This window comes from Mercenaria mercenaria, chromosome 18 (genome assembly GCF_021730395.1).
Source record: "Mercenaria mercenaria strain notata chromosome 18, MADL_Memer_1, whole genome shotgun sequence".
NCBI classification, from domain to species: domain Eukaryota; kingdom Metazoa; phylum Mollusca; class Bivalvia; order Venerida; family Veneridae; genus Mercenaria; species Mercenaria mercenaria.
Window position 1 is genome coordinate 56,029,234 of NC_069378.1, and position 17,880 is coordinate 56,047,113.

At 34.2% G+C, this 17,880-nt stretch overlaps 1 protein-coding gene across 1 annotated transcript in view; it reads left to right on the top strand.

Moving 5' to 3' along the window:
* The first annotated feature begins 178 nt into the window (after nucleotides 1–178).
* LOC123538325 (dynein axonemal heavy chain 7-like) overlaps nucleotides 179–17,880 on the top strand; it is an 83,382-nt gene continuing 65,680 nt past the window's right edge. Inside the window, 13 exon segments of the mRNA XM_045322344.2 lie at nucleotides 179–387; nucleotides 1,282–1,471; nucleotides 4,272–4,401; nucleotides 4,899–5,001; nucleotides 6,621–6,725; nucleotides 7,239–7,317; nucleotides 8,023–8,221; nucleotides 8,860–8,979; nucleotides 9,820–10,003; nucleotides 10,461–10,640; nucleotides 11,244–11,402; nucleotides 11,867–11,980; nucleotides 15,630–15,644. Coding sequence (XP_045178279.2) covers nucleotides 373–387; nucleotides 1,282–1,471; nucleotides 4,272–4,401; nucleotides 4,899–5,001; nucleotides 6,621–6,725; nucleotides 7,239–7,317; nucleotides 8,023–8,221; nucleotides 8,860–8,979; nucleotides 9,820–10,003; nucleotides 10,461–10,640; nucleotides 11,244–11,402; nucleotides 11,867–11,980; nucleotides 15,630–15,644 — 1,593 coding nt within the window. The 5' untranslated portion in view covers nucleotides 179–372.

The following is a 17,880-nucleotide window of genomic DNA, read 5'->3' on the forward strand; positions in this document are numbered from 1 at the left end:
ATTCCGACGTAACCATTGGATTTTATAAACAAATTTATAACTTGGCAGTCAGAAAAATATAAAAGTTTTTTTCTAAAACAAGGTTTAAATTAAAATTAAATACCACTTTTTATCTGCTGAAACTTATAAATGATGAATTAAGCCTAAAAGGTATTATTAATTTGCTGATTGAAAAAAAAAATCCATAGCAACGAGAGAAGCCAAAATCGGCCATTTGCAGTTCAAACAACTGGAAGTGTGCATTTCACCACTGCGGTTTAGTGGAATTTTTCTTCTTATCCGTTGTTTTAAGCAAACATTAGACAGAAAAAGAGGTTCATTGGAGGTTTTGGATACACGTTATATGGTGCTCTGCATTTGAAATAAGTGAGGATGGCTGAAATTCAGGTATAAAACTCAATGATTCCGAGTGACTGACAGTCTTAACTGTTTAGTGTTTACACATTATTATATAGAGTTAAATGTCTTCATCTTCGTTATTATTACCAGTCTTTGTAAGTTTGAAGATTATGTGTAGGTGCTGATAAATTATGTGAGTTTTTACATGTCAAAATTTGAAATTTGTACACACAAGTTTGATATTTAACTTGTTTATTGGTTGTGACACATGAATATCAGCTTTGTCGATGTTCATTTTTTTTTATTCCTTGTTAAAGCTTTAGAATTTTTCAAACTGTTAGCCTAGTATTCCGGGAAACAAACCCCAGCTGGGACTTTTAATGTCCAGGCCAAACTGGTATTTTGCCATATGTAGAATGCTAGGAGGAAAGGGAGAAATTGACTGGTAGCTAGTTCTAAGGGGTTTTACATAAATTCTCTACAAATGCGACTGTGTGAAGCATGCATATTGTTGTCTATGTTTTGTGGGCAATAAAATTTGTATATACTGTTAAGAAGGCTCTTTGAATCATTATCATGTAAAAATACGTGATTTATAAAATTAAATTTGATTTTATGTTTATTAGTAATATTACCCTTTATTACCCAGCATTACCCACCTTTTGGGTATTGCCCAGCTCGGGAAAACCCGTGTTTTCATGGTGGGTTTCCTGTCTTGGGTAAAATTTGCTTGCCAACCCTGATAATGATAGAATTAAAGTTCACCTGAATGTCAGAGTCTAAATTAAAAAAATACCGATTTCAGCAATAGGTAATGAAAGAATATTAAATATCCAAGGACATGTTGGACATACTACTCATAATTAGTTAATTAAGAAAAAAAAGAATCTATGTTTATGTAACTGATATTAAAAGTAATATATTTATCCCTACTTTTTTCAGCCTAGCCCACGAACGAATGGGGGCAGCAAGGGAAAGGGTACAAATGATCCCATTAGATTCCTTCCAGTTTTACCGTCAAAGAGGACAAAACCACAGTGGGAGCAAAATCCACCTTCCTTTGTGCTGTCTGGAAAAGCTCCTGAAGATGATGGAAAAGATCATATTGACTTGATTGGTGAATTAACAGCAAGTAAGTCATTCTCTGAAAATATGTCACATGTTTGAAAAATAAGTCAAATGTACAAAACTTTTAGATCTTTTAGAGCTCCTGCGGTTTATGGGGCACATTTCCATTTAAAATCCATTGATGCTGCCAAGATATTATAAACAAAGTTTATCGTATGTTGTATATTTGAGTAATATATCACTTGAAAAGGGTTGTTACTTCAACTTCAACTTTATTATATACTGTCCTAGGGCCCTGTCTCTTTCTGGCTTACATTAATGACCTACCAGATTCTATTAGAAGTAAGGCAAGACTGTTTGCAGATGATACCATAGTATACCTTACAGTCAAGTCCTCATCTGATGCCCAAACACTACAAAAAGATTTGTACGCCCTTGAAAAGTGGGAACAGGACTGGTCAATGGAATTCAATCCAGACAAGTGTGAGGTGCTGAGAATTACTCGCAAACGAAACCCTGTCATGTTTCCTTACACCCTGCATGACAAGGAACTGAAATCTACCGATACCGCTAAATACTTAGGTGTTACACTAACTAAAGACTTAAACTGGTCTGAACATATTAATACTATTTCCTCTAAAGCAAACAACTCTCTTAAATTCATCAAAAGAAATGTTCAGACAACAAACAAAAAGGTCAAAGAGAAAGCCTATAACACCTATGTCCGTCCACAACTCGAGTATTGCTCATCCATCTGGCACCCCTGGCAAAAGTCCCTCTCATACAAAGTCGAAAAAGTGCAAAGATCAGCTGCACGGTTTATCTTTAACGACTATAACTATACAAGCAGTGTAACCCAGATGATTAACACCCTAAACTGGCAAACTTTAGAACAACGGCGCATACAATCTTCTCTCATCTATTTTTACAAAATCCGAACAAATCATGTATGCGTCGACCATAACCATCTAACACCGACCAGAAACCTGAACTACCTAATTCCACAGTCCCGTACTCAATACCACATGAATTCCTTCTTCCCCCGTACAATCAGACTATGGAATGGCCTTCCCCAATATGTACAGTCCAGCCCCAGCCTCAACATATTTGCTGAGCGGCTGGCCACTGTACATCTGCAGTAACTTCCTTCACTATGTTTTTTAACTTAGCACCTGTAGTAATTTTTATTCTTTGCACCTAATGAGTTTTCTCATTTTTAACACTGCCCAGACAAGCGCCTTCCAGTCATAATCGTTAATGATTGTTGGAAGTATCATGTAGATGTAGATGTAGATGTACTGCCACAAAAACAATACTGATTACACTTGGCAGGCGCTTGTCAGGAGCTACAAATGTAATTCAGCATAGTTTATAAATACCATTCAATTTTTAAAAGGATTAAAAAAGAATCATTTTGAACTGAACATGGTTTGCAGTGTCGGCCAGAGCCATTGCAGAATTAAAATTAATCGAAGCTAGGAGTGAAAATCCTGAAATATACAAAGTGCTTGAATCTATTCCAAACAGAGGTATACATGGTTCACCGTTGTGTAACCAGATATTGTATGACACAGTGACACATCAAAGAAATTAAGGCTCAAGACCATAAATTATGTTTATATATTTTTTTTTTCATCATATATATTTTAGAAGAACTGAACTAAATTTTTAAATTGTATATCTTTTATAAAACATTTTCTTTTTAATAATTGAGATTTATTTTTCTACTGAATTATATTCTACAGTTAGATTAGAGTCTTTAATTTTGAATACTCTAGCTTCTTTTTATTATGCATTACAGCTTTTCATAATGATAAAAAATATATATTTGGAATCTGAATCTTATAAAGAAAATAAAATTTAAGTGTGTTGTGTGTCATGTGGAATGAGTATGTATCAGTAAATAAATTGTGTAGTTGTGGACAGTAGAACAAGTTCATTATCGTGACTATATTTTGTTTGCTTAAAATTGGTAAAATTAGTTATATATAGAAGTCACTGTATGTCAGCATGTTGTACATGTATATTTGTCCTCAATACGTAGATAAGCAGGACAGACTGGAACTCAGCCATAATGGTTTTGGTAAGATCTCAAAATACACATGCAGTTTGCCTGCCAGTTTGAAAAGCACTTAGTCAGATGTTTGACTTCATCTTAAATGATTGTAATTCAACCTTGACATTGGAACTGCACATTTTAGGCATGGAGAAACAGCTTTTAATGTGTTCAGTGATACTGTATCTTTGATTAAAACAGTATACACAATGGTAAATGGACAAAATGCAATATTTAAATATGACGGTGTAATTTTGATTGTTTCCCACTACCTGAACAGTCTTCTATGTCTTCATTTTGTGGTTAAGGTGGCACACTGATTACTAGAAAGTCAAGTTTAAATGAATGTATAGCATAATAATATAACAAAACTGCAGAGCTGAACATACTGTATTACTGTGTACATCTAAAAGAAGTTCTTAGCAAACAGAACAGTTAATTGATTTAGACACTAGCACGAATAGCTGAACATATTTAAATTTCATGTCAGAGCCTAAAAATTTCTTACTAACCTGAATCTGTAAGTTTAATATATGAATTTTTAAGAATTTTTTTAGCCTAAATTTTCTTAAACTTCAAGGTTTTTACCATCAGTCTTACACTAATTTTGATCATTTGAGTCATTGCCAATTATTCTTATGAAGCTCACAATTGATGATTTTTTGTTTTTTACTCATCATTTTTAAGTTCTAGAAGAATCTACATAAAATGTTAATCACTTCAACATTTCATTTTAAAGAAGTTATTAAATAAATATTTTTGATATTTATGAATTTAAACCTTATTTTGTATTTGATTGTTTTTTAAGGAGATCCAAAGAGAAGGAAGCCAAACAAACTGAAACCAATAGAGAAACAAAATGGTGCTGATGTTACACAGTTCCAACAACCAAAAAAAGACAGGGAAAATTTCAGGAAAGCCCTTGTTGACATCATTATGTAAGTGCCTGTTTTATTGGTTTGTGACAGCAATAATAAGTAAGAGGGAGGGGGGGCATGGTTTTGGAGAGATGGAGGAGCAAACATGTTATGAGCAGGAGTTACAGTAGAGGGGGGTGGGGTCTCGTAGTTCCCCAGTTTATAACTTTACATGCTGAACCAAAAGTAGCTAGGGCTCTAGACCATTAATCTAGCCTGTAATGAAAACCATGTATGAGTTTTAATTCCATCAATTTGAAACTGAAAGCTACTTGCAAATATATGGTCTCAGCTACATGTATCCCTTGTGTTCATCTGGAGTGTGTAAATTGTAATAATTGATAACAAGGAAAGGGGAACATGTGTTGGGGTTTAGAATAAATAAAAAATACTATATCTGTTATTCTAGTTGAATTTTGTGTAATATGCATTGCTATGTGAAATTTCTTCAGTAAGCCCAGTGATGCTTTATTTCCTTTTGCAAGATTATCAAAATTAAGACCACATGTTTATTTCAGGCAAGAAGAGGGTCTACCACACAGTTCAACAGCCTCTGTTAATGGAGAGTTACAGCCCTTGTCAAGGACTGGCACACCAACATCTGCTGAAAAAGACATTCTTGTATGTTCTGTCTTTCTGTATTTTGAGTATATCTTGTGTTAACAGACCTCCTCTGTTAACCAGCACCTCTGTTTACAGACATCCTGTGTTAACCAACACCTCTTTTTAATAGACATCCTCTTTTATGCAACATACACTGTTAACTGACATTCTCTGTTAACCAACACCTTTGTTAACTGACACCTCTGTTAACAGACATCCTCTTTTCAAGCAACATACTATGTTAACCAACACCTCTGTAAACAGACATCCTCTGTTAACTGACATCCTCTGTTAACTGACATCCTCTGTTAACCAACACCTCTATTAACAGCTATACATCTCCCTAAAAGACATTTATTTCTTTCCCATAAGACAAAACTCTTCGACTTGATAGCTGAATCTTTCCAGAGCCTCTGCACAACAAACATATATTTCAGTCTTCATGATGATTGTGTCATGTTAATTGCATGAGAGCACATGAAAAATTTCAAAAACAGCAGATTGTTTCATTGTATTCCATTGCTGAATTCATGCATAGAGCTTTCTTTGCAGTAATTTCTTTTATGTTTTATTGATCCCTTTTTGAGGAGTGTTCTAAGATAAAAGCTAAATTACATTGCTTAATAGCTCAGCAATTTGTTTTATAAGAGAACATTTAAGAGGATATGTGTCTATTAACCATCTAGATTAACATCTTAGATCTGGCACATATGAATTATTGATGGTGTTGATGTCAAATCAAATATACACTGCTCTTGGTGAACATAATACTGTCTGAATTTTTTTGTTATGCTGGAAGAATCATTATGCTGGTACAGCGCAATCCCTGTAGCATGAACATTGCTAGGAATACAGAAATGAGCCGCACCATGAGAAAACCAACATAGTGCATTTGCGACCAGCATGGATCCAGACCAACCTAGACATCCGCACAGTCTGGTCAGGATCCATGCTGTTCGCTTTGAAAGTTTATTGCAATTAAAGAAACTGTTAGCGAACAGCATGGATCCTGACCAGACTGCACGGATGCGCAGGCTGGTCTGGATCCATGCTGGTCGTAAATGCACTATGTTGGTTTTCTCATGGTGCGGCTCACATGTATTTGTCATACAGAGATTATTGCTCTGGAAATTTGAAAGGTTAATTTACTATTAAGTATGTGTACTAGTATTTTATAAAGGAAAGAAATTTATGTGTTTTTAGAAGAGGTTTTACCATACTATGCTGTCTCTATATCAAGAGTTTACTGTTAGATTATCATTCATGGGGCCTAATGTTTATTGATTTTATGGTTGAATCAGTCCTCGAAATTAAGCCTCAGTTAAGAAAATAAAATTCCCATTCATGTTATTATCAGAAGTTGAAATTCATGAATTTATGTCCCTACGAAATAGCCTTTTTAACAAAAATCATTTATTTTTTATCAGGTTTCATACACTCAGACCCAAGACTTGTTCAAAACCAGTGTAAGAAAATTATGAAGGTTTCATTTTATAACTTGGTCAATCTGGTGCTATGCATTGTTAGGTCCTGGGAAGTGTAAATGATTGTTGTATTTTGTTGGTCTGTCTTTGACCGAATTGTTTCCTATCAGTCTGAACATTGACAGTAATTTCTTTATTATCATTTGTTTTCAGAGATATTATTACTACATTCACCATGGTATAGACACAGAACATGTAGCCCCCATGGAGGACTCCTGGCTGGAAAACGTCCTCAGTTTAATCTCTTCAGAATTAAAGGTAAGTTTCAGCATTGCTTTGGAGTTTGGACCTGTAAACTCTCATTTAAGCTGGCTTCAGTTTTGTCATATAAGTTAGAAATTAAGAAAGTTTTTCTTTAATGGGATTTAGTCATTCCATAACTCAAAGTTTCCTTTTGTATAGAACTAAATATAACTTTACACAAATAAAATGGAATGTGTACTGAAAAATGACCTTTGTCTGCTTGTAAAATTTGATCTCATTCATAAATGCATAGTTTACTTTCTTGAGCCATGCATGAGAAAACCAACAGAGTGTGTTTGCGACCAGCATGGATCCAGACCAGCCTGCACATCAGCTGGTCAGGATCCAGGCTGTTCGCTTTCAAAGCCTATTGCAATTAGAGAAACTGTGAGCTAACAGCATGGATCCTGACCAGACTGGCTGGATCCATGCTGGTCGCAACGCAGTGTTGGTTTTCTCATGGCGCGGCTCATTTGATTGTCGATATTGAGATATAAATGACTAAGACATGAGTTATTTTATGACCAGGATGGACATCTAGAGACTATAGACAACCTGTCGGATGAGATGAGAGAAGATTATCTACTTAGTGTGAAGAAAGCAATTGGTATGATATGTTTTAACTGTCATTCCTGTAGACATTTACTAATATCAATGTAAGGACTGTCCCAACCTCTTTGAATAGCTTTCCAAATTATATAATTATAAAAATCTTTAATTTCTTTTTGTACAGATGGGAGTAATTGCTTAAGTGGTATCTAGACTCCGCTTAAGGGTAATTGTTAAGATGATTACTAGACTCGGCCAAATTTAGTAGTCTGGATGCAATAGATTCTTTTTCTTGCGTATTGTTCTACATATGAAATTTCTTTTCAAGCACTATTAAAGCAGCATATGAATTTACATATTCATTCATAAAAGTAGTTCGTAATGACATCATTTGCTGCACATGAGACATCATATAACCAGGTGTGTGCGATGTACAATCACTGAACATTGTGTATCACTGAAAACTGCTGACTGATATGCAAGAATTGAGAACCCATTTTCTGTCCTGTCAGAACTTCAAATATTTGTTTATAAGCGTAGTGTCCTGTATCCATTCACTAGCACCTGGCAAGCTACATTGGGAAATTTCATTCTGTCAAACTAGGTTTAAAAGTTCAAACCCCAGATAGGCCCACTGTTTCCTAATAGGATTTAACATATTATATCGGATATCATTTGTACTCAGAATCAAACAAATCTGTATCAAGCTATCAGTTTGAAATATTGATAAAATAGCTATAACATATGCTTTCTTTGATTTCAGTTGACTTTGTACTGAAAGATCCACGTGAGAAAGATGATGACAAGAAAGTACAACTTCTACCACACAGAGAGGAGCTTGAGGTGGTACCCAAACCCTGGAACAGGTCCTACTTGCTGGGCCTCGATCTGATGTCACATAACCTGCATGTGACCAACCCTTGTATGCTGCAGGTCCTTGACCTGTGGCATGTCTCATTTGGGTATGTATTATTACTCATTTTCATTAATCGATGTAAGGGAAGTGATGGTCTAGTGGTTGGGTGTCGGTCGCTCAGCCTTGAGGTTGTGGGACCGAACCCTAGTGAGGTCACAACCATGCCTTCTCACATCACACCAGTACTGGCTTTTCCAGGAAGTGAACTTAGTAGTGGTTCAAATAAGATCCAAACTTTCATAACAGTCTAGGTAAAATGAATTAATATAAAAGTAACTAATCAATTGATGTTAGTAAACACGAAGTCTGCAGTCCAGGTCTTGCATTGTTGGTAATTGAACCAACAACTTTCCGATAAAAAGTCCATTACCGTGCTGTTCACTTTTAAAATCTTAGCAGTACATATAGTAAGGGTATACAAAAACTGAAACTGTGTTGAATGAAGCAGGTTGATAGTGTTGCTGAATTTTATAAGGAAAAGAAATGTAGGCAAATATAAAAATCCTCAAATTTTATTCTTGATTTGCTTACTTTGCTGTTAATATGTTTTCTAGGACCATTATTTCATAAAAAATGCAGTATTCTTTAGGCAGAAGTTGACTACTTAACTACGTTCTGTAGCATTTTCCAGAAGCCTTTTTTTAAAAATCTAAATACCGTTTAACTTATTTTTGTGACTTTCAGACGTCTGAGGTTTATTGACATAGAAGAGTTCCATAACAGACCGGACTCAATGGAACTTGGCGGATTCCAGAACCTCTGTATGAGACACATTGAAGCTGCGAAGGAAAAACTTCTTAAAAAGTAGGTATATTTTATATAGAGGCATATGTAAGTTTTATTTCCTTTTAAACATCTGCCAAAACAGTTAAGATATCTTTTTAACCAAAACATGGTTAAAAATTTTTGTCAATAAATGAAGTGAAGGTTATTTTTAAATATCTTCCAAGGTTGGCTTACTGCATTTTCAGAAAGCACCCATACATTGATAAAAGATTTCCCTTAAACAATCTCTGGTTATGTTATTTCATTGTGATAGACATTGTGTAATCTACTTGTACATACAGTACAAAAATCCCCACATTTAAACTTGGCATAAATTCAACATCTACATAGAAGGTTATTGATTTATAAATCAATACATTTTGTTTATTGAAAGGTCATAGCACTACTGCTCTATTATAAAATCAGTATAAAACCTTGTTTTATAACAGGCAATGTAAATTAAAGACAGATTTATTAATGATACAAACGTTTTATGTGTTTTGATTACATACCAACTGCGTAGAATGAAATCTAGGACATATGTCCTTGTTAGAAACATCTGATAATAAAATATCTATGTTATTCATGTCATGTCTTTCTGTGTACTTTAATAAAGTAGCCATCCTGTCCTGTGTAAGCCTTGACAGGACCACAGCCCTTATGCTTCTTGCGAAATACCAGTAGTAGCTGTTAACCTTTACCCTCCTAAATTTCTATAATGAACTTATCCATCTTTCAATTTGGATAGTACCATTAGTGGTTTAAAGGGTTGCTTACTAAAATGATACTGATTGAATGGCGAACAGTGCAGATCATGATCAGACTGCACAGATGTCCAGAAAGGAATATGACACTTTATATTGTACTAATATTTCTCAGGTGGTTCCCAGAAGTGCAGAACATTTTCTATCAGGGAAACAAGAGGAAGCAGGTACCCAGCAATCAGGATCAGGAGAAGCTTGAATCCTTCTTCAACTGTGCAGCAACCCTGATGACAGAAAATCTACAACAGTTGAGTCTGCTGTCACTAAGTGACTATCAGGACCTTCTCGTTCAGCCACCTGTAAGTGACCTGTAATTTATAGCCTGAAAAGAAAACTTCTGCCAGCTTTGCTCTTGAAGGGATAAAAAAAGTAAACATAAGGAGAATAAGATGCTAATAAGTGAACATTAAGACCATTTGTTCAAACCTAGGGAACCTTGAAATTAATTCTGCATTAGACATCATCATTTGCATGTCCATAGAAGCAGCATGTTATGAGACTCCAATAAAAATTTGTGTGAAGTCTGTTCAGATTGTAAGGGACAGGTAAAATGGTGCAGAAGCTAAACCCTTGGGTACTATACAATGACTAATATATGTAACAAATATCTCACTTCATGAGAAGAAAAGTATCTTGTGTTTACTATGAATTTAGCAGTTTCTACAAATATTACATTCTCTTTGTTATTTTAAACCAGTCTTTTGTCATTTGGTTTTTAGCACTGCATATCAATATTCTGTATGAAATATATTTCAGACATCAACAAGAGCCTATGAGCATCCTGGTTTCATCATGAGACTGATCCTGGACAACACACAGATCAAGTTTGAGCCTACTTTCAAGGACTTTGAGGTGGTCCTTCTCAACGTGTTTGATGTAATGATCAAAGCCTCACAGGTGGTTCCACGCGTTGAGACCAAACTCTACTCAGAATGGGTATGTATAAATTAAATATAGATTTTTTATAAGATTAAAAATGAGAAATACATATAAATTTAAGCAAAAACTGCAAAGTTTAGTTTGAACTTATAATTTCTTCAGATATTTTGTAATGTTCAGAGAACTCAGAGCTCCTGAATGATGTATCCATGACTTCAAAACAGTTGTTAAAAAAAGTCTTTATTGGTTCTTAAATGTAAGCAGGAGACACCATACAGCATGACGTGTGTTTGAGCTTAACGTCTTTTTCTGCATTTTCTCATTTTTATAAAAGAAGGTGTTTACTTTTAGCAGTGATGACAATGCTTGACTTTATAGTGCTGCCTCACTATGATAGCACTCAGTAGTCACATAATACTGAAATCAGGCTGACCCGTCTTCTAACTATCCTGCTAATGCTGAGTGCCAAGTGAGGAAGCTACTGGTACCATTTTACTGTCTTTGGTTTGATGCAGCCTGGGGGTGAACCTCAACCTCTTGCACTCATAGCAACGCTCTACCACTAGGTCACCAAGGCGATCATATAATTAAATTTAAGAAATTTTTGTGCATTGAGTATAGTGAAAGTGTATTAAAATATATGTGTTTACTATTTCTCAGAGTGGAGACAAATCTAAGGCCACACTGAAGCCAGTTATACTAGAAGATATCCTGGAAGGTCACAAGGAACATGTCCGAGAACTCATCAAACAAGAATCTGTCGGTCCAATTGAACATTGCAAAATCTATGACAAATACAACTTCCTCATCTCAAAGCAGGTAAAGTGTCACACATGTTTTATCACTAATGCTTTGTCACACATAAAACGATCAGGTACATGACAAGTTTAACTTAATGGTAGTTTAACTTAAAGTCTGCAAGACATGAAACAGTGCAATATAAGCTTTTCAAGCTTTTCAAACGACTCTTATTTTTACACTTTAACAGTCTGTTTCTTTGTATCTGCATTGATGCCATATTCAGAAGGGGCATTGGTAATTTTGTAGTTTTTGCTTGTTTGGTTAAAGTCTTGTTTCAAGAGACTATGAGTGATTTTATTTTGAAGAGCAGGGTATCAAAATCACAAACAGAGATTTGTATTAATAAAAAACTATAATATTTGCAATAATTTTGGCAATATCTATAGGAAGTGTTAGCGTAACTTTCTTAACATGGAAACTGAAAATAAACCTTGTGTTATTAAGTGTCATTCTTTTATATTTTGATCATTTTTCACTAAAAGGCTGAGGCTGATGTTGAGCAGTTTCTCAAGGAGACACACACATTTGATGAATACAAGAAGGAAGTGGAGAAATTCCACAGACTGGTTGAGGAAATCACATACAACTCAATAAAGGTAAACCAGTCAAAACTCTTTTTTTTCTCATATTGTTATCTCCCTTGAATTGTCTTGTGTTTGATTCCCAGAGGGCAGAGCTTCATATAGGCATAGATTGTGTGATTTTTGAAAGTAATGGAAAAAATCTGCAGTTTTGCTTTATCGGACAAATAAAGAATATATTGCAACAAAGTAATTAGTCTCGATATAGATATGTTGCTTGTAATCTTGTTTTGATGCTAGCCAAGTGAAAATTTAGCTGTATATCAGTATTTTCATTTATAGGCATGTATCGTTTTATCAGTTTCGTTTTGTGAATAGAGGATTGTGCTAAAGAGCGTTATGTTAATTTATTAGTCAAAATATAATAGCATGAGGCATTTATACCATGCCGTATGATATCATACATGTATAATTGTTAGACTGATGTTATTTTTAGCAATTTATAGTGCAAGCATTACTATGATATATTCATACTATACATGTGCTTCTTAGAAATTAAAGCAAAATGATAAGATTAATTTGCAAATGGCACAATTATGACTTTTACAAGTGGCACAATATGACTTTTCCAAGACAAAAGGCTATTAATTCCAACTGACATACTAATGTAACCTAATGTTGTCATTCCCAGGACTGCTTGTCTTTACTGGACCATTAATTCCTTACCATTTGTAGTAATTCACCTACGTTATTAACAAGGGCTTTTTTTCTTGCGCCTAATTTTGTCATGCCTTGTAATACATGTGTGTTAACACTTTTCCAGGGTGTTCAAATCGAAAACAACCCAATTATGATTGAAGTTAGTAAACTGAAATGGAATTAATGTTGTACTATATTGTTGAAGACAACTGTAATAATTTCCTAAATGCAAAATGAGCCGTGCCATGAGAAAACCAACATAGTGGGTTTGCGACCAGCATGGATCCAAACCAGCCTGCGCATCCGCACAGTCTGGTCAGGATCCATGCTGTTCGCTTTTAAAGCCTACTGCAATTAGAAAAACTGTTAGCTAACAGCATGGATCCTGACCAGACTGCGCGGATGCGCAACCTGGTCTGGATCCATGCTGGTCGCAAACCCACTATGTTGGTTTTCTCATGGCGTGGCTCAAATTATAATTGCTTTATGCTTTATAGAGGAAAAATTTAGTACAGATATTGTCAGCAGAAATATTAAATATGGCTACTAGCTTACTCAGTTAATGTAATTGTTCAAAAGGAGAATCAACATCTAGAAAGGGTTGAATAAGTTTGAAATTATGTGTGTAGTAAGCATACTTTGGTCACCAAAAAGTACAATCACCATACATGTTGCATAGCAAGTTTTCACATCCTCTATACATTAATGCACACGATCTTTTAAGCACCAGTAAAATGGCTGCCAACAAAAAAAAAAGCTTAAAAATTCTAGTTTTCAGAAAAAATAGATAGGATTGAATATGTTTGAAATTATATGTGTAGCTCACCATACATATATATTTTGCAAAGCAAAACTTTCACGTCCTCTGTACATTTTAATGCACATGATCTTCTAAGCACTTCCTGATCTTTGTCAGTAAGATGGCTGCCAACAAAAAAACTTTCGTTTTCAAAGAGATTAGTAAAAACTTGTAAGGTAGTCGACCCTTAATTTAGCCAATTACTTTTTCTTTGTATGCAGTTTTGCCATTCTTCAGTTCTTACAGAAAGTCGTAATAATTGAGCCGCACCATGAGAAAACCAACATAGTGCATTTGCGTCCAGCATGGATCCAGACCAGCCTGCACATCCATGCAGTCTGGTCAGGATCCATGCTGTTTGCTAACAGTCTCTCTAATTGCAATAGGCTTTGAATGTGAACAGCAGGCGCAGACTGGTCTGGATCCATGCTGTTCACAACAGCACTATGTTGATTTTCTCATGTTGTGGCTCATATTATGCAAGTTGAGCTGTATTTACGGCCAAATTGGTTAACATCAATATGCAGTCCCATGCAAATTGTTGGTGTCATTATGGGTCAACTACTTTAGTTTAAAACACTGCTTGCCAGGATTGTTTAGGCCTATTAACTGGGGATGACAGAAACAAGAATACGACTTGTGATGTTCTTAGTCATAAAATCATTGCCTCCAGAATACCCAGCAACATTGAATTCTTAAAGCTGGATGCCTCCAGATTTATGTCTTTTTTTTTTTTCTGAAAATTAGAAAAAGGGTTTTCTTTAGTTAGAGATAAAAGAAGAAAGAAATTTAATAGCGATTCTTTTCTGTTTAGGAATGTTTTATCTACAAAAACACTCATTTAGTCATTAGGAATTTAAGAAACCCTCAAAAGTTAGTGTTGAAATTCAAAGTAAAAACTAGGAACATAACTATACTTTGTAATGACACACGTTAAAGAATCTATTTAAACAACTAGTTTATTATTTTTGGTATCCTTTATAAAGAGTTAACTGTTGTTCTTTTTAGCTTGACTATTTGCAGTATAAATAGAGCAATCGTACTCACCATGGTATTGCTGTCGACGTCACACCTTGGTTAACTTTTTCGTACCAGTCCACATTTTGACAAAACCTTTTGAGATAAAACCTTAAAACTTTCAACACTTGTGTATTATCATCATGTCCAGTTTTTGGCAAGAGTACATAACTCCGTCGAGTATTTTGGCTGAATTATGGCCCCTTTTAACTTACAAGTCTTGGTTAAGATTTTCGTACCAGTTCATATTTTGTGTAAACTGTTACATATATGGCTGTGAAACTTTCAACACTTCTTTATTATGACAGTCTTTATCTGTAGGCAAGGGTACATAACTCTGTCAACTGTTTTGGCTGAATTATGGCCCTTTTTGGACTTGGAAATTGGTACAATTTTTGTACAAGTCCATGTTTTGTCAAATTATTTGACATGTGGCTTTTAAACTTTGAACACTTGTTTATCGTCATAATCTCCATCTGTAGACAAGAGTCGTAACTCTAATGACTATTTTGGCTTAATTATGGCCCTTTTTTGACTTAAAAATCAGTAAAATGTTTGAAATTTTGAACTCTTGCTTACCATCATGGTCACACATTGCCATATAGTGCAAGACTTTACCAGATCCACAATTACAGGTACATTTGTTTTATCTTATATAATATAGTTTTCTTCTTTAAAATTTGTCTAAAAATATCTGGTAATATTTTGACCCCATACTTCTATCAATTCTTTGAAATAGTGGAGCGTGCTGTCAACAGACAGGTTTTGTTTAATTTTTATCCTGGAGGCATGTCCCTTTAAGTTTTCACTTAAAAACACTAAAAATATACATACCAAATTAAGACCCCACATTTGGGGATAAAATAAATATTTTTAGTATTTTGGACAGAATTTTGGCACAAACTTGTTCGCCTATTAATCTTACTATATTTTGAATAAACATTGTGTGAAATTACCACAAATATTCTAGAAAGAAGCAAATTATTAATTTAATTTACATAATTAAAAATTTGTCGAAAGAAAGTAGTTCACTTGACTTTGAATGTCAAAGATGAGCAAGTGTTTAAATTTTGATATATCATGCCTTAATTATGCTTGTTGTGTCAGTGGTTTTAAAGGAAGTATTAGTTTGAAAACAGAGCCATTAGATCACATATTTATTTTGTATTTAGCACATAGTAACATGTAAAGTTGTTGTCTTTGTGACAGAGTGGCCGGGGCAAGGTATAAATCGACAAAACACAGTTTTTCATAATATACATAGCATGCTATTTTTCATTTATTAAATGAAATACTGTTCTTTCCTTTAGAAGTGTAAGATAGTTTTACTACCCCACCCTGTTTGCACGATATGCCATGCTTGTTTGATCTCCTCATTTTATGTTTTTGCCCCCCTCTTTATGCATGTAGGGCCTCTTTGCTTTCACCATGTTATCTTTCACTGTGATGTAATTGCTGGGTTCTCGGGATTTGGGATAACTTTGTTTTTATTGTAGCATTTAGCTGACTTTGTTGAAAATCTTGTAAAGTACAATCTTCAAGATTTATATAACTGATAATTTAAAAGAAGAGGCACTGTACTTGAAACGAAAGAAAGAAGTGATAAATTATCTTGTTCACAAATTTTTCAAAATTTTTTGTGAATTATTTTGTTTAGAAACCAAGTATAGTAAACCAGTCTGTGATTTGTGATTAACTGGAAACCAGTCTGAGAACTCAAGAATCTGATTGGTTGATTCAAAGCTTAATTTTACAATTGACCAATAGCAAAGTTGTATTCATAGACTGGTCTCAATTTTACAACCTTTTACCCTGAGTAGTGATGAAAAATTAAAATTAAAATTATGAAATCTTAAGTAGCCTAAGCTTGTCACATGATTTAGATCTGTAACAGACATAATACACTTTCATCATTCTTGTATGTTTATTTTATACTTTTCACTTTTGATTTTATAGATGTCTATTTTTCTAAAACTTCAATTCTGTTAAAATTGAATAACTTACCATACTGTGTCTATACTGTGTCTCTGCTGAGAGCCATAATCATTTTGATTGTCTTTTTGAAAATGGGAGATAAATCAAAATTGAAGTCTCTCACACTGCGTGACACAATTAAAAGCTTTGATTTGTTAATACTATAGGAAAAGTATGACTTATCATTTGTATTCTGCAAAGTATATAACTTTAAACTGTTAAATCTTAATGTGATATGAATATTTTTTAACTTTATATTTCCAAAACAAGTTCAGGCACATTATATAGAGACAGTATGGTATTTAAATACTTTCATCTTTCAGTATGGGGGTAATCTTGTGTATTGTCTATATGGGATGAGCAATTTTTGAATGAAGCTGTCAGATTAACCTAAACATTTCACAGCAGATTGAGAAGAAATATTTACTTCTTTAATATAAGTACAGTAACACTTATTTAAGTACAGTAACACTTGTATTAAACTGCCAGCCAAGAGACCCGCACTGTCTGGCTGCTAGAGGCAGGTGTCTGCTTGAAACAAGTTAAAATTAGAAGAAAAAGTCAAGTTTGGGAAGTTAGCTAACTGGCCAAAGAAGGCTGTCTATTGCAGGTGCTGGAAAGTTATATTTAACTTACTACTACTTTATTAGAAAAAAAATGATGCTAATAGGATAATATACCAAGATTTCTTTACCTGGAGTAAGCTGGTGAAAGTCACTTACTAATAAACTGTTATCTAGTATAGAACTTTGTTAATATTTTTCATACATTTCTGTCTGTTCATCTGTTTGACCCCTTGTTTCTATGTTTCTATCTGTTTAGTGTATAACTCAGAGGTGAAGGTCATTAGTGTAAATGTCAAGTGTAAGTTTTGTCAGAGCTGTTGTATATTTGTCTCATTTGGTCTGTCTTCAGCAAACATTTCAGTTACAAGCAGGTTTTTTTTTTATTCATTGATAAAGCACTCTCCTATTTCTTTATCATTATTCACTATACACAAACATCTTGGGGTTTTTTTTCCAGAAAAAGTTTATTGCACAGCTGAACAATCTTTTATAAATGAACCAGGAAATGTCTCAGACTTGTCATTTCTTTGATGTCTTTAACATTTTTTGCCCTGACAATTTGACTGAACCTAAATGTTATTAGTTCAGTATTGTCATTTCATATATGATACAGAATCTGAAAGTTGTCAGTTACTTTTATATAGAAAATCTTGTAGTAAGGTCATCTGCACTGATTACTAATGGAGTACTATTATCAGATAAATTCATAATGTACATTGTGCATGTCTTAATATAGTCCTTTCTTTCAGTCTTTGTTTATTTTTTTTATGTCTGCACATGACTGTTTGTCTTGACTATTCTTTTAAATGATACACCTCAACTTTTTTTAGCTGGGATGCATGTCACTTTCAGATTTTTTTGTCTCCATTATAATGCCATCTTTTAGCAATAATTTCATTCCCAGTGACCACTTTTCTAGG